This window comes from Pempheris klunzingeri, chromosome 1 (assembly GCF_042242105.1).
Source record: "Pempheris klunzingeri isolate RE-2024b chromosome 1, fPemKlu1.hap1, whole genome shotgun sequence".
NCBI lineage: Eukaryota > Metazoa > Chordata > Actinopteri > Acropomatiformes > Pempheridae > Pempheris > Pempheris klunzingeri.
The window spans coordinates 34,797,214-34,813,940 of record NC_092012.1 but is presented as its reverse complement, the minus strand read 5'-3'; the positions used below and the strand labels follow the sequence as shown (position 1 = coordinate 34,813,940).

Genomic DNA, 16,727 nt, shown 5'->3' with positions numbered 1-16,727 from the left:
TGCCAGAGTACGTGAGGGGCAGGCAGATGGACGGGCAGCATGCCGTCCTATTTTACACACGGACCTCGGTTTAAGGACACGCACTCTTATCTAGACGACACGACTCTACAGAGGGCAATGTTGGTCAGCCTGAGTGAATATCTTCACAGCCATTTAATGGATTGGGCTGTTTAACTTTAATGTTACGGCGCTAACTTGACCAGCTAGCATCTGTTAGTGTGAATGTAGAAAAGTAGCAGCAACTTAAATGAGGAAAAACTACAAACATGCTCACTAACTTTAATAATGACTTGAAGCGCAGTTGTTCCAGATAGTGTCAGTGAAGCAGCTCAGGTAATAATGAAGCACTTCAATCAATGAATCTGAGTTTTTCATGCCTTTTTTTATGTTTTTTTCAGTCAGACAACCAAAGATTCATGTGAAATAATTCTCCAGTAGAAGCTTCACATGTAAGAAAAGTTGATATCTGTACTTTTTACAGATATTTAAGGTCCCTGAATCATAAACGTGATGATCCTCTAGCGCCACCAGCAGGTTTACACTTTTGTTTTTTACCTAAATATCTCGACAACTGTCGGATGGGTTGCTGTAACATTTGTTTAGCAGAGGAGGACTTGTTAAAACTTTGATTCTCTGACCTGTTTGTCTGCTATGTGGTTTGTGAACAAATGCCTCCTAAAACTAACGACATAACCATCAGCCTCAGCTGTACTTTGTGTTATTCACGCTAAACCTGCTACAACTCAACATGCTAACAGTCTGATGGAGCTGCTCGTCTGTCTGCAGACCCTCAGTCGGAAAACTCTGTAGTAGCTTTATTAGGAGCTGAAGGAATAAAATGATCATGATCATTTGACCTTTAATAAGCAGTCAGGATACTGACTCAGTACTGTTGTGACTCATTATCCGGATTTTTCCATCTCTTTTATGTTTCTCTCATTTTCTCATGTTGTGTCCAACATCATCAGCCCCTTCGCTGAAATAAAAGAGCAGCTGAGAAACCATTATTAAATAAAATCTATAAAATGAATTGAAATACAGTTATGGTCCAAGTTGTTAGCACCTGTAGTGTGTGTGTGTGTGTGTGATGTCGGCTCTCAGTCCCATGATGCTCTGGCTTTCTGGATGGACTTTATCCACCAATCGACCAGTCTAATGGACCAATCTGAGGGCTGGTGTTTATGTTTTTTTCATATTTTTTGGCTCCTGTTTTTAGAGAGATGACAGGAAATGGAGGGAGAGAGACACACAGCCAAGAGTTCAGTCAGTTTGATGCTTTGTAAAGTTGATATCCAGTAGAAATAATGCACCCTGGCTCTCCGTACAGTAAGTCCACTGCACAATAACACGGTGCAGTTTTAGTTTCCATGACGGCTGGTGTTTGAGGAATGAGCGTAGCCGCGTCCTGTTGTTCTGTCTGCTCTCAGAGAGCAGCAGCATATTTCTGTCTTTACTGCTCAGCCTCCCCTGTGAGATATTTTCAGCAGGTACCTGAAAAAGAAAACCCTGTGACCACAGAGGACCCTGTGGTGTCCTCTTTCTCTTATTTTGCTAACTGGACAACAAACTGCCTCTAAGTCCGGACTATTCTCTCACCAACACTCACACACACACAGCTCTCAGTCAGTGTGGAAAATTGCTACTGAATATATTCTTTTATTTTTTATTAGACTAGAGGGTAAAAAAACAAAAGTAGAAAGTTAGAACTCAATTCAAAGACTGTTGAGTAAAAACAGCACCTGTGGGGGGAGATAACAATGTTTTCATATATAACCTGTGAGTAAACTGTTACAGGCGAAAACCTCAGATCGATATCTTGGCAGGGATGGTGTTTCTCCACTAGTTTTCCCTTTCCCCTGGGATGCCATTGTTTTGGTAACCTGAGCTGAAACACAGTTTCTCTGTAGACAGTTTAAAGGATTAATAAACAGAAGTGGATCTTCAGCATTAAACATTGCTGTAATAGACAAACCTTCCCACACACACACTGACACATATTTAACCCAGCATGTCCTCCATCTTTTGCTTGCTAATACAAATACTCCTTGTCCTTGTTCTCAGATGTTTGATATCTGTTTGCAGCACGCTGTTGACCACACATGCAAACACAGGCACATGTGTAGTGAGCTCAAACCTGGCACGGCTTTAGCGCTCTGATTTTTAGTTTTCCTGAAGCACTTTCCCCGTTCCGGTATTTGCAGTGAATCAAACAGTTGGAAACAAGGTGGACAAGTGTTGTCTAAAGAGGAGATGATTTGTGTTTCAGCCTGTTGGATAAACCAGATTGTGTTACAGTCAACTGTTTATATAGTTCATGTGATCTGGTGGCAGAAACAACTGTGATGGATGAGTCAACCTTTAAATGGTGCGACATTATTTTATGTACTGTGTTATGTTGCTAAGTAATCATACTGATGTGGGAAGCGTCATGCTTCAACCACATGCTGCACATGGCAACGGTGTATTTTCCATTTTTAAATCTATAGATGGAAACAGTCTGTTATGTTTCTTACAAATGCACACAGGGTGGTGTACATCTATACCACCACTGCGGCTCTTTTCCTGCTCACGGTGCTGTTGGAGTTTACGAGTTTTAGTTTCCAGGAATAGGGATAACCTATTGGTGAGGCAGCCAGTCATTGAGGTGCTGTTTGGTATTTTGTTGGTAGAGTACATGTTAGTCTCCTAGCTTCCATATTGTTTGGTGTCTCAAACATTCACACTCCCTGTGTGTTGAGAGAGAGAGAGAAGGAATGCTGTGGCTATAATCTCTGTCCTCTCTCCTCAGGTGCTGGGTCGGTGCTTCCTCACGGTGATGCAGGTCCATTTCCAGTTTCTATCACAGGCTTTGCAGAAGGTCCAGCCTGTGGCTCAGTCCTGCCTGGCAGAGGCTCTCGCCCAGGCCCAGGAGCGCTGCGCCAACGCCCGCTCCCAGAGCTCCGACCTGGGGCCTCTCACAGAGCTGGAGGAAGCCTCCCGCTCGTGGAAGGGTGCAGCTCAGGTATGCAGCCGGAGGGTGCCTCAGGACTCCTGGTCCTGGACGTATGGGGTTTGTCTGTGTGGGGTGAAAAGCTGACTTGTTACACATTCCTGAGAAATGCCAGCCGTTTATGATTTCCAGCGTCAATTTCCTATTTCCTCTTTTTCGGCTGCAGTTTGTCTGTGAATGTTATGTCCTGTACCCGTCTAAACCACAGCCCATGTGAAGGAGGCCGTTTTGTAAGAGGACCTAACTAATCCCCGGGCTAATCAGTCCCACTGGCCCAGTTTGAGCTTTGTTGTATAAAGTGAGGCAGAGGGGAGAATAGTGGGTTGATTGATCTGTTAAGCCCTGGCATGCAGAGTGTTCGCCCTGGGGGGACTAGGCCTGGATAGACCCTGGTAGAATGTGCTGGGGGGGCGTTTAGGCTGAGGGCGGACTCTCTCTCAAAAGCCCCACACATGCTTTTTATCATCTACACAGTTGGTTTTCCCAGTATCGAGGCTCTATTTTGTCAAAACCTTTATTATTTCAGGAGGTTTATGCAGTGTTTGCCTCTAAAACTTCCCTCTATGCTTTTTGAAAAACATCCTGTATTGAACTTTTGTTCTACACGTCCCTGTAGACAGTCACATTTTTAAAATGCTGGTCATCTAAGCTTGTGGCACAGCTCACTCATGCTCGAGCCTTTCTGTGTGGGGCTGAGCTGTGGCCGTGCAGATGCTGCTGTGACTCTGACCCAGTGCTCTGCTGTGCCCTCAGGCCATGGCGAGGCTGAGGGAGAGGGGCCGGGACGGCTGCCTGGCAGGCATCCAGGTTCAGCAGCTCTTCTGCTCCAATAACACCACCATCCCTGAGCAGCAGCTGAAGGAGCTCAACATGAAGATCGACAATGCTTTACAGGTACAGTAAAGAAGAAGACGACCTCTACATGTGTTAAAAATCCACACAGTAAAAATACAGTGATTAAATAAACAGGGTGACATCAAAACCAATGTTGGACTGACAGTCGGCCATGTTTTCTCTCCATTTCCAGGCCTACAAAGCAGCACTAGAGAGCCTGGGCCATAGTGAGTACGCTCTGAAGGCCGGCTTTCATCTCAACCCCAAAGCTGTGGAGGCGGCCTTACAGGTGGGTTCAGGGCCAGAAAGTCAGTAACTGATTGATTATTGACATTTCCTCCACGTGGTAAACGTCCCTCATTGAATCATAATGGTAAAAGACCAACAATTAATCTTTCATTGCTGTGAATCTGCATCGTTGTGGCAGAGTTTTTGCATTTTGCACTGTTGTGTATATGTTAACGTGTGTGTGTGTGTGTGTGTGTGTGTGCGCAGAGCTGCTGCAGCGAGGCGGAGGCCCAGCAGGCAGGCAGGACACAGACCACCTCCCAGCCCATCCAGTGCGAGCTGCCCACCATCCCTGTTCAGATCGGCTCACACTTCCTCAAAGGAGTGTCCTTCAACGAGTCTGCGGCTGAAAACCTCAAACTGAAAACGGTACGGCCCCCCAGGCCAGCTTCCTACTGCTGGGCCCCACCCTGCTCTCCCACGACTCATTCTTTTGTTTTATTATTTTATTCTTTTGTTGTTAACTTGCTGTCTTATTTTTATTGGCCAACTGTTATTTCATTTCATTTTATTCTTCATTTTTACTGGTTGGTTTCTGGTCCTTTTATTTCACATCCCTACTTTCTAAATGGTGTTATTATATTTTAATCGTTCAGGCATGTCTGATGTTTCATGTTCACACTGTCCATAGTTTTAGTGGCTGTTGTTTCTGTGGTATCTCACACTTTGTGCTCCACGTTGTGCTTCTACCTGGGTTGAAACGTGCTGTATAAATAAAGTTTTGCGAGCTCGATAGCCTCAGCTGATAGCTGGACAAGAGAAGACTCATGTGCAGTATAAGCTCAGCAGACGGTGATGGCGGACTGCGTTGCTGAGGGCCCACTGTGTTTTTGTCTCGTCTCTGCAGCACACGATGCTGCAGCTCATTAAAGAGGTGCTGGGCCAGAACGGAGTGACCCCCAGGGACGACTCTCCCGTCACCGAGGTCCTCAACCAAGTCTGCCCGTCCAGCTGGAGAGGAGCCTGTAAGACGGCTGTCCAGCTGCTGTTTGGCCAGGCCGGTCTGGTGAGTAGAGATGTTAAAGACCAGAGAGATTGTTCCTGACAACCTGTCAAAGGTGGGACCTGTAGTCCTGTACTGTGACGTTTTATCCTGTTCACACAGAAATATACTTTTACTTTATTTATATACTTTTCATTTATCTCAAAAAGAGCACAACACCTTGACACTAGCTGGATAGAATTGGAACAACTTCAAGTGAGCATAACAGTGACATAATCACTACAGTATTTTACCCACATTTCAAGCAACCAATAGTGTGGTTTTGCAAAGGTCAGGTGACGGTGCCGAGGCCGTATTTAAGTAAACTTAGAAAGTAAAGGGCTCATGCTCTGGACTTTCCTTTCCACGTTGGCGTCCATCACCACAGTGTAGTTGATACTGCAGAGCAGTGGGGAGGAGGCATGCTGTTGTGAACAGGCCTGTTGGACTCCACTGACACTTCTGCTTAAGTTACTGAATCCTCTCCTTTTGTGCGTCTGTGGGTTTGGCAGCCTGCGTCCTATTGTTTGTCAGATTTGTAATGGAGATGAGGAGATCTGTGCGCTTGCTTTGAGGCAGCCGAGAGGTGTAAACAAACACCGGAGAGACACAAAAGGGAAGAAACATTCCTGCAGCATCTGGGTGAAGGATGGGCTCGTCTGGGCGGGTCTGCAAACAGAACCCCCCCCCCTCCTGTTGAAAAGGAGAGCCACTCATGGGGAGGGAGGTTCAGCAGCAGGACTCTCCTCAGAGTAACACCAGCGTGTTTATGCTCTGGTGTTTATTTCCTCTGTGTGGTCTGCCCTGTTTTGTGTGCCTGGCCCAGGGACTGTTTCCCATCCAGCCCTGCCTGTCCCGTGCTAGCTGTAAAACAATCCCTGGATGATGGACGAGCGCTTTGCATTAGCTCCTTATCTGAGCCTACGGCCACTCAACCTGAAATAGATCACACAGCAACACACACACACACACACACACACATGCACTATTCATACCTCCCCACACAGTTGGTCCCCTCCCTGTTTTCTTTCTTTTACACTCACGCAACACTCACAGAATCATCGTATCTGCTCTGCTCTCGTTCCTGGAAACATTATTCAGCCAAACGAAGACGCTGACCTCGTCTGTTTTGCTGCTGTCTTTCCTCCTTCCTGCCCCCGATGACCCCGTCGTATGAGTTTCAACATGGCCGACCGACCGTGTGCATGCGTGGCTCTCTCACATGGGCAGCCCGGGCTTTCCGAGGATACACCTGCTCTTTTAAAAACAATAGGGTGACTTCCTGCAATACAGGAAGCAGACTCCTCCCACCTTCCCTCCCTCTCTATGACCCAGCTGCGTGGGTCTCCAGGAGCCCAAGGCCACTTTCAAAGAACTCAAATGAATTTGACTAGAAGCAGGCAGGAAGGCGAGCCTGTTGAACCGCCTCTCTCTGCTTGGTGGGAAATGAATGTCGGGCACCCATGGAAGCCTTTGACTTCTGGCTCTGGCTGGTAAAAGAGCTAAATCTGACCCGTTTACATACTGCAGAGGGTGTGTGGAGTGCTTCCACAAGCAGAATTCACAATAAGGAAGTAAACGGCGGTTTCTGTCAGGTGATGCTGACGCAGGTGTGTTTCCGTGTCCCAACAGGTGGTTGTCGATACGGCGCAGATTGAGAACAAGGAGGCCTACGCTCCCCAGATCACTCTTGAGGGTTCCAGGGTGGTGGTCCAGGTTCCCTCTACATGGTTAGTATGCTCAATTGATCCTCCATTATTTTATCTCAAACAAAAGAAACAAATACTTCCTCAGGAGAACAAACATTGGATGACCGTCCAGGTGCAGTTACACGCACATGTATATGATCGTGTGCTTTCCTGCACACAACAGGATGCGACTGTAGCAGAGTGAACGGACAAGTTGTGTATGTGACTCTAATGTACACACATGTATGTACACACAGACCGAGATGGGAGAGAACAGGCGCTGCATTAATCAGACTTCAGTAGGATCTTATTTCAGAATAACGCTGGTATTTTAAGACCTGGGCCCTATTTCTACATATCCTGGTGTCTAAATGACTGGTCGGTACCAAAGAGTGTTTTACAGTTGATCACCTCGGCCAGATGCAACGTGACCCTTTGGGACAACTGCACCTGATCACAGTAGGTCCACTAAAAGTGATCAGGTGGTAGTCAGTCTGTAACGACGGGACCAATTCCAACACTTTTTGAACCTACCAGTCATTTAGACACCAGGATAAGTACACATAGGGCCCAGGTTTAGAAAACGATCCTATCAATGAACATAGTGTCATGATCGTGTCTTATTTGTCATCATACAGGAGTGTAATGTAACCAGGTCCAGTAGTGTCCCCAGTTTTGAATTCAAGTTAGGTTTGTAATGGTGCTGCCTTCATTCGTTTGGACACACGCTCCAATGGCCTGAGAATATAAAGTGAAATAGACTGTAGACTATATAGACTACTTTATCAAGGCTGGAAACACTCTTGGATCAGCTCAGTGGGACAAACGGGCACATCTTGCACCGAGGCAAGTCAGTGTTATTTGAGAAAGGCGTTTCTCTTCACAGACTGTGTTCTAGCTTGTGGTTAGATGGCGTGAGAAGTCCGAATTAGCATGCAGGTAAGGAGATGTGTGTTTGATTTCCCACTCTGAGCAGCTGACACGTAGAGAGGCGGTGGGCCTCGGTGAATACAGAACACCGGCCTGTGAGCCGTCGGATTGTTTTTGGCTCTTGTCTTGTTTATGAATATCAAATGTCACATGTTCAACTCTTCAGCAAACGCACCTGGGCTTTTAGTGTGCAAGACATTGTGTTGGGTTTGTAGTTCATGTCCTGTCCTGTTGTGCGTGCGTCTGCGAACTTGTTCAGGTGTCTGAAGGAGGATCCAGCCACTATGTCCCTGCTTCAGCGGAGCTTGGACCCGGAGAAGACTCTCGGTCTAGTTGACGTGCTCTACACAGCAGTGTTTGACATCAACAGGTGGAAGGAGAGAAAGTGAGTCACGGTTTAAGGAAAACTCCAGTAATTTGAAACCTGGGCTCTATAGGTAGGTCCAAAACGTTTTAGAGTCAGTCCAGTAGATCACCTCAGCTGATGAGATGAGATGCTGGGCTAGTTGTGTTTTAAAGTGTTAGTTTAGATCCAAACCAACACTTTAAAACTCCAAAATCACACAATAACACAAACAAACTAGCCGATCCTGGCAGCGGTAGACCAGAAACTCTTTTTTTTACAATAAAATCACTGTTTTTGTCAGTGGAGTCTGGTGGATTTTTGTACCTACCAGTCATTTAGACAGCAAAATGGGGCCCAGGTTTAAAAATGCTGGACTTGAGATAATAATCAACTTAGTTTGTGGCTCCCTCTGTGCACCTTTAATACTGAAAAGTGAAATGCTTGTCCTTCTCTCTCTCCCTGAAAAGAGAGCAAGTCTTGCCCACTATCCAGATACAGCTGCAGCGGGAGAGTCCAGACTATGGCGCCCAGGCTGACCTGCCTCCAGGCACCAGCTCCAAGACCTCCAGTGGACTGCCTAAAACTATATCCAAGCTGACTTCCAAGTTCACCAAGAAGGTCTCCTCCAGCTCCAATAGTGGGGGCAGTTACTCCATCCCCAGCACCCCGTCTCGCAGCATGCTCAGCAGCAGCAGCAGCAGCTCTGAGGACAAGGCCAAGGGCCTGGGCCACAGTGACGGGAGGCTGCACAGCATCCTGCAGATGAGCAACCTGACCTGCTCCCCCGACTTGGCCCAGCAAAGCCAGCTGGCCAACGGCTTGGTGTGCGAGGACCAGGGGATGAACCTGCCGACCGACCAGGAGATGCAGGATGTCATCGACTTTCTCTCAGGATTCAACATGGGAAAATCCCAGCAGGCTTCGCCCCTGGTCAAGAGGAGAAATTCTGTGGCGTCTGCAAACCCCGCTGAGCTGAAGCCCCCGAGTGGACCTCCGCCAACGTCCCAGTCCATCTCTCATAGCGGCCTACAGCCCCCGGGTCCGACCCTGCCCCAGCCTCAGCCTCCACCGTCGGTGCAGAAGCAGCAGCAGCCTCAGCCACAACCGCCGCAGCAGCAGCAGCAGCAGCAGCCGCCTCCTCCTCCGCAGCAACAGCCCCAGCAGCAGCAGCAGCCGCCTCCTCCGCCTCAGCAGCCCTCCCCACAGGCCCTGCAGTACTACCAGCACCTCCTGCAGCCCATCAGTCAGCAGCAGCCGCCTCCTCCTCAGCTCCCTCCCCAGCAGACCCCACCCCAGGTCCTGCCACAGCAAAGAGTGGCGACCAAGTGGCTGGGCACCTCTGGGCAACAGCCTCCACCGCAAGGGCTGTCACCCCTGGGCCCAATCGGGCAGTGGGGCTCTCCCGGACTGCCTGATCTGAGCTCCGACCTGTACAGCCTGGGCCTGGTCAGCACCTACATGGACAGCGTCATGTCAGAGATGCTGGGTCAGAAGCCGCAGGGGCCCCGAAACAACACGTGGCCCAACAGAGACCAGAGCGAAGGAGTGTTTGGGGTCCTGGGAGACACGCTGCCCTTCGACCCAGCAGGTGAGACCCGCCTCACCCACCTCCCTTTAACATGTCCATGAGCAGGCAGATTTAATTTGATCCACTGAAAAATATGTTGTTGATTGTTTTGGTGTGTGTGTAGGAGGATAAAATCCTTAAAAATGATTTTAAGGATTTAAAGGAATTATTTTTTATCATTCTGCTGCTTTTTTTTACAATTTACAATCTGAATTTTGATCTGGCAGCATCATTAACGTAGCTGCATCTAGAGGTAACAGGGTGAGTGCAGGTTCAACCACATCACTTTAGTGCTCGTCTGAATCCTTCGTTTGGTGTGAAGGTTTAAAGTTTTGGTATAAAGGCCTTTGAGTCGAACGGGGAATCAAGAAACCTAAAGCTGCTGTAAACATCAGTCACGTGCAAGTAAATCCAGGACTCTGAAACAGACCTCAGACTGGATTTATAAAGGGGCTTAAACAGGTCTAAAATAGTCTTAGATGTTGTTGCAGCCTGCAGAGACCCTGCTGTCCTGTTCCTCTGTTGCCAAAGGCGTCCTGGAGTGACGCTGGTGTGGAACTAAACGGATAAACTGGCTGTGTGTTTGTTTCAGTTTATGTTTCAGTGTTTTCCTCTGACTGCCGTCTGTGCCGCAGCCTGAGCTTCCTTCAGGGGAGATTTAAAACTTCTCAGTCTCCTCCTTTGTCATGAAGAGATGTCCAAACAGGAGCGCTGGTGTCGACCTCCTCAGTCAGACTGTTATGTCAGCAGAGTGGGGATGGGGGGTTAGGATGGGGGGGGGGCACGCCTGGAGCGTTGCTGACACAATCGTTTCATTATTAAAAAAACCTCCAGAGCAGCAGCTTAGCAGTGTTTTTATGACTTCCACTGCAGTTATTAGTGAGTTATTCATTCCAGCAGGAGACTCATGCTCAGATGAGGGGGCGTCCTTATGATCCAGCCCAAACCATTAAGATGCCTGCAGCAGGGATCCGGCTCAGAGAGAGAAAGTTCCTCGTCTGAAGTCTTCATAGTCCCATAAAAGAAAATTTGTTTGGAGGCATCAGTTGATCACAACATAAAGGGAGATCATTATCGGGCTCCGTTGAAATAAAGTAACGGAGGCGGAGGGACGGACGTGGAGCCTGCTTACTTCTGCCTCCAGTCAAGAGGGCCAAGAGCAAGTAAATAATCAGGATGGTCACTAGAGTGTAAAATCTGGCCCACACACCAAACTGTTTATTAGGCTGCACTGGGTGCTCCCAGTAGGTCACGCTGCTTGTCAGCATCTGACACAATAATCTGGTAACATTTGTTCGTTTTAACCGTCCGAGCAGATTTCAGACTGCGCTGTGTGATCGGTGTCGGCGGCCGGACTCCCCTGCATGTAGCTGCGACTGAGTTGGTGATTTATGCTGAATGTCGCCCGTGTCGGTGTCTATTTTTACAGTGCAGCAGACTCTTTTGATAGCAGTCGAGGCCCATTGTGCCGAGTTGACTTTCGGCCTTTGTGATTTTTCTGCTACGGTCGACAGTCTGGCTAAACGCACTGAGCTCCAGGGAGCCAGCGGGAAAAAGCTGAGGGTGTCAGAAACTCACAGATGTGTTTATCCTTTCCACACACAGTTGGCTCTGACCCGGAGTTTGCTCGTTACGTCGCCGGCGTCAGTCAGGCCATGCAGCAGAAACGGCAGGTGCAGCACATCCGTCGGCCCAGCAACCCCCGCAGCAACTGGCCAATGCCTGACGAGCAGCACAGGACCTGGTCCCACCCAGAGTACTACAGCGAGGGGTACGTACCACTCGTCCACGCGTCAGACAGGCCGGACGTGTTTGAGGAGCTGACGGAGGGTTGTTTAAAGCTTAGTTTCATCATGGTGCACAGGATCATCGGTATGAGAGGCATTTACCACGTTTATCATGACCGTGGTCATTTAATTCAGCGCACAGGTGTGAGACAACGGCATCCTGATGAGACCAAGCTGAGAACAAAAACAGATGTAAACAAGCAGCGTCACTGTGGTGGCGTCTCACCCGTGAACCCTGAGCGGTAGTGCTGCAGTTCATGGAAAGGATTTCACTTTTGTACCCTAGTTGTCAACCACATTTTTAGTAGATGTCTGGACGTCTGTTAACCTCACAAAACACACAGAAGTCAACCGTTACTAGTTCATACTTTACAGATTCAGTGTTCAGGCCCAGAGTAAAAGTCATTCACCCCACAAAACACAGGACGTAGTGTGACTTTGACATCGGTTCAGATCTAAGCTAAACCAAAGTGGATAAACCAAAGTGATAGTCCAGCAGCTCCTCTGTTCTCTGAGGTAAAATCACCAGGACCTGGGTTAAAACTAGAACTTCTACTCCGTTTTAAATTGAGTGTCATCAGGGTGTTTAGACTCCCTGAATAAACCTGTGATACTCTTTAAATAACGCTCTGAGAGTGTGGTGGGAACGCTGCTAACTCCTCCCGTCTGTGTCCTCAGGGAGGCCGTAAACAGCAGCTGGTCGGCCAATCAGGGGGACTCGGCCAGCTCCAGCGACGAGACGTCTTCCGCCAATGGCGACAGTCTGTTCTCCATGTTTTCAGGGCCGGACCTTGTAGCGGCGGTTAAACAAAGGAGGTAAGTCCCAAACCAGTACACACCGCACTGGTGATGAAGATTCTGTGGTTGATCTTCCTCAAACACTGAACGGTCTCGTCCCTTTTGCCTCCACCTGTTGATCATCGCTGCTTAAAGCTGTGTGTTTGTGCTGATGAGGTTCAGTGTGAGTTTCTCTGTTCTCAGGAAGCACAGCTGTGGTGAGCCGGAGGTGTGCACCCTGCCCTCACCGCCACTGCACCACATCGCCGACGACAACCAGGTAGACGAGTCTAACTAGTCCTGACTCTATAGATCAGTATTATTGTAATTTGATGTAAGTTTTGTTTGTGTCACTGAATCTCAGAACATTCCTGAGTTGTTTTTTTTTTTTGTGACCAGTGACACCGAACGTTATTTCCTGGTGTCTCGTCACTGAGGGCAGTTTTAACCTCACGTAGGTGAACTCACCATACGGGTCACTGGTGAGAGCACATTATGTCCTGGGCAGTTTGAAGTGTAGATTATATGAACACCCTCCTTTTTACAGCACCAGAGACCTCGATGGGCTTTGGGTTGTTTTTTTTTTTTTTTGTCCTAATTTTAATCTCCTGGTGACGTCCTGATTGGTTACTGACTATCTCGACTTTGCCGTTTGCTCCACAGGACAGCAAGACTAAAACGTGGCCCCCCAAAGCGCCGTGGCAGCACTCTGCCCACACCCACGCCAACACCATGCCCAATCCCAGCTCTTCCTTGTACCAGATGAACATCCCTCCTTCCTCCCAGTGGAGCGACTCCATGCAGATGCTGCAGTCTCCCGTGTGGTCCACCGCCAGTGACTGCCCCCCCTCCACCGGCATCTCCTCTGGTTTCCCCTTCACCCAGCAGCAGCAGCAACAACAGCAGCAGCAGCAGCAGCAGCAACAGCAGCAGCAGCAGCACAAACCCATGACCAAGGGCTTTAAATCCTTCCCCCTCAAACACGAGCACAGGCCCTCCTACCTTCACCAGTACTGAAGCAGCCTCATGTCCATCGAGCCACATGTGAAACGCCACGGCGGCCCTCGTTCGCCCCCACCCCCCCAGAATTGGAAGATTTCAACGCCTCCGAGGCAAGATCAAGTACACACACACTGGCTCGCCGTTTTTGTACCTATATTTTTCCATGTCGACAAACACCCCCGTTTGAAAAAAGAGGCGTATTTTGAAGTTTTTGGGACTGCCATGTTTTAACTCTGCAGTCGGTCTGGTGGTCGTTTCTCTGTCTGTCGAGCCGACGCCTCCTCAGACCAGAGCTGGAGACGTGCACGGCCGTCACCCACTCGCTTCTGCAGCTGAACGTGTGTGTGTGAGTGTGTGAGTGTGTGTGTGTGGGTAACACGGGGGCGGGGGCTTGACGTGCTCTCATTACGCCCGTTAATAAATATACTGTGTCTACATAGCTGTAACTGCCAAATCTCACGCAGGATGACTCAGACTACAGCTACCATCTACTGTTTCATAGCTTGTAAAATACTGAAGTTGAAATATAAATATTTAGTTCTTTTTATTAAGAGGCTTTGAGCAGGCTCAGCATAAATATAGTAAGTCACTGCAGAGGTGTCATTTGAGAGAAATACACTACTTTTTCACCAACTGACCAGAGGTAAGACTTATCGCAGTAACAATGTGCCATGTTGGTATCGATAGCACTTGCAGATTATTATTTCCAACCAAAGCGTTGTTCAGAGGATGAATGGTGCTGAGGAGAGAGGCGAGAGGCGGCCGGAGGTTTACCGGTGAGCGCTCGAGTCTGGCGTCCTGTTGGACGAGAGCTGTAGGGGACGTCTTCACTTCCTCCTCCTCTCTGATTGGCGGTTGTTTGCTCCAGATCGACACTAACTAACTCCCATGAACCTAACTTTCCTTCTGTTTAATAATACAATATTTTTCTTGTACAATTATTGACAGTATTAATCTTATTTTTGTATTTTCTTACATGTTATACCATTACTGTATGTTAGTATTCTTGTAGGCATATTGCATAAATCGTTATTTTCCACCTCCCAGTATGTGAAAAAAGCACATTTTTTTCCTACAGAGTTGAACTACACCGTCTATCTATAAAGGTTACCAAATATGCCACACGCTAAACACTAAAACATTGTGCGATGAGGGCGTTTTCGAGCCCTCGTTTCTTCGGTTTCTATGGCGATGGGCTGCATTTAAAAGCCCAGAATGTTATCTTTTTGTGATGTTTGCGGATGCCAATGTTGCCTGTATTTATGAAATGACACCATGTTTTCAGAAAACTAACATACTTAACATGTTTACAGAGAATTGTTTGCTGTATATACATATAAATATATATCTTTTTATAGTTAATGTGCTTTGCACAATCAAGATATAGGGTTTGTTGCTTTTGTCTGTGTTCTCTCCCCGACTGTCGCAGCCTTTTTTTAAAGACACCCGTACAGACCTGGGACTGTAACTGTTGGCTTCTCAGCTGTGTCAAATGGTTTACTAGTGGCTTCTACAAAAGAAAAAAATAATAATAAAAACACGTTGCCCTGATAGAAGATATGAAGGGGGACTGCTTGGCTTACGTTGCTTATTGTTCTCTTGAGCTGGCAACTGAATCTTTCCAAGTGTACCAGCAATGCAAAAAACAAATAAAAATGACTAGCAATTCAACACGGGCTCTTTCTAGCTTTTCTGCTGCAAGCGTTTCACTGACCGACTGCCAGGAGTCCTTGAAAAGGCTCAAATTTTACTGTGGTCTTTTCAAGGCTTCAAGTGTTTTGACCGAATGCTTCACTTTTTAGATAAAGAAATGAAACCAGACAGATGGAATAACTTACGACGGCCTTAAGGTGCCGGGAAAAGTGCTTGAATTTGACTTTGGAAAAGGGGAAGGAGTCCCACTGATGTCCGTGGGGTCTGTGGACGGACTGATGTCAAAAACCAAGAGCAACTTTTAGAAAAATAGAGAATCTCTTTAATAATAATTCAGACGATAGTAAAAAAAAGAAGACACTTTGTAGTCACAGAATTTGTCCACCTGATATAAACATAAATATGACATAGTGGAGTGAAACAGCAGGGGTCCTGAGTGGGAACAGACAACACAAGTTACTTTCCCCAGTGGTGTAAAACTATCAGACACATCATCCCGGCCGTCCTGACCTTCATCGTGTCGGCCCGTTCACAGTCGGTGCTGAGGTCTGGGAACAGAAGCAGAGTCACAGTCAGCTCCGGCTCTCTGATACCTGCAGGACTCACTCATGAACTGTGACGTCTGTCTTTACGTTTGAAGAGGGGGGCACGTCGTCCGGGCTGGCGTCGGCTATGGTTGCCAGGTAGACGATGTTTCGGTGCAGAATCTGTTGGTATCTGAGGGAGAAAAACAAACAGCAGCTGATAACAGCAGAGCGGAGACTCACAGCACAGCCAGTTTAGTTATTACTGATTAAAACTGTTCCTCCTTTTTAGTTTCAGGGTGAGTTTGTGTTTTTACTTCTAATCTGGGGGGGATTATTTGACAGGGGCAGGTGAAGAAGATCAGAGTTAAGTGAAGGCATCTGACCAAACTAACTCAAACACTCAGACTAAACACATTTTATATTAGTTTAGTGAGTCTGGTAATAACAGTGTGACACCAGTTAGCTACTGGGTTTGTATTCTTTTTTCAATGAACTAAAATGTGTTCTAGTTTCTACACATTTCAGTTTAAGTTTAGAATAATGAGAGCACGTGAAGAGTCAGCTGATGGTGAATTACTGACTCATGTTGCTGTGAGTGCTGGTTGTTAAACATCTGTAAGGGCACACAGTCTGACTAAGCTGGGTTTTGGTTGAGCTCGTTGTTTTCCAGTGTGTAACCATGCTGAATAACCAGATAACCAGTGTCGGTGACTTACTGCACACACTCCACTGCTCGTCCTTTCTGCATGTACTCAGCGATGCATCTGATCAGCTGGTCGTTTTCATCCAGCAGCTGCAAACGAGACATGAACCAACACACAGGGCTGTTAGCTAGCATGGTGCCGTTAGCTAGCATGGGGCTGCTAGCAGCCATCTTTAGAAACGACAAAGCTACAAACTACACACTACTGCACACGGTACCGACTCACTGAAGGTGTTCAGCGCGCAGGAGGTTGGTTTAATGTAAACAAAGACCTGGTTAACCAACTCGTCTGGTGGGTTAACTAGTGGAGTAACTAGTTGGCGGCTAATGCTAGCGCCATAGCTTAGCTCGTTCCCACGTACATTAACGTTGAAACGAGCTAACAGTTAGCATAGTTAGCTGCTTCGTTAAACATCTTACCCTCTGTATCGTTTCCTGGTTAATTTTCGCCTTTCCCCTCAGTTTCTTTGGCACAAACACGATCGACATTTTCAGTTAATCTCATCTGGTTTCTTCAGTTTCTGTTTATAGCGCCAGAGCGCCTCTTCCTCTTCTTCTACTAACTGTTTTTTTGATCCATGGTCTTCTTCGTCGCTTGTGTAGTCCGGCGGCCATTTTGTCCTCCTCGTTGTGTTACCGCCACCTTCTGGAGAG

The 16,727-nt window shown here is 47.5% G+C and overlaps 2 protein-coding genes across 2 annotated transcripts in view; one reads left to right on the top strand and one right to left on the bottom strand.

Moving 5' to 3' along the window:
- The window catches only part of garre1 (granule associated Rac and RHOG effector 1), a 32,403-nt gene extending 17,542 nt beyond the window's left edge, over positions 1 to 14,861 (top strand). The window contains exons 3-14 of the mRNA XM_070829437.1: positions 2,789 to 3,001; positions 3,743 to 3,883; positions 4,017 to 4,112; positions 4,319 to 4,480; positions 4,959 to 5,117; positions 6,726 to 6,823; positions 7,971 to 8,096; positions 8,525 to 9,645; positions 11,230 to 11,395; positions 12,090 to 12,227; positions 12,393 to 12,468; positions 12,852 to 14,861. Of these exons, the coding sequence (XP_070685538.1) occupies positions 2,789 to 3,001; positions 3,743 to 3,883; positions 4,017 to 4,112; positions 4,319 to 4,480; positions 4,959 to 5,117; positions 6,726 to 6,823; positions 7,971 to 8,096; positions 8,525 to 9,645; positions 11,230 to 11,395; positions 12,090 to 12,227; positions 12,393 to 12,468; positions 12,852 to 13,205 (2,850 nt within the window). The 3' untranslated portion in view covers positions 13,206 to 14,861. The remainder of the gene's footprint in view (positions 1 to 2,788; positions 3,002 to 3,742; positions 3,884 to 4,016; positions 4,113 to 4,318; positions 4,481 to 4,958; positions 5,118 to 6,725; positions 6,824 to 7,970; positions 8,097 to 8,524; positions 9,646 to 11,229; positions 11,396 to 12,089; positions 12,228 to 12,392; positions 12,469 to 12,851) is intronic.
- A 320-nt stretch (positions 14,862 to 15,181) lies between these two features.
- ss18l2 (ss18, like 2) lies at positions 15,182 to 16,665 on the bottom strand. The gene is made up of 4 exons (XM_070834534.1): positions 16,494 to 16,665; positions 16,087 to 16,163; positions 15,476 to 15,560; positions 15,182 to 15,391 (listed from the first exon to the last, which is right to left on the bottom strand). Exons 1-4 carry the CDS (start codon positions 16,560 to 16,562, stop codon positions 15,356 to 15,358), a joined length of 267 nt encoding a protein of 88 aa, XP_070690635.1. The 5' UTR covers positions 16,563 to 16,665; the 3' UTR covers positions 15,182 to 15,355.
- Positions 16,666 to 16,727: the final 62 nt, after the last annotated feature.

What these genes read in the sequence shown, in the direction of transcription:
- ss18l2 (XM_070834534.1), bottom strand. Translation starts at nt 16,562, where the DNA reads ATGTCGATCGTGTTTGTGCCAAAGAAACTGAGGGGAAAGGCGAAAATT. An exon ending in ACCAGGAAACGATACAGAGG is followed by an intron (nt 16,164 to 16,493) that starts GTAAGATGTTTA and finishes TCTCGTTTGCAG; the next exon opens with CTGCTGGATGAAAACGACCA. An exon ending in CGAGCAGTGGAGTGTGTGCA is followed by an intron (nt 15,561 to 16,086) that starts GTAAGTCACCGA and finishes TTTCTCCCTCAG; the next exon opens with ATACCAACAGATTCTGCACC.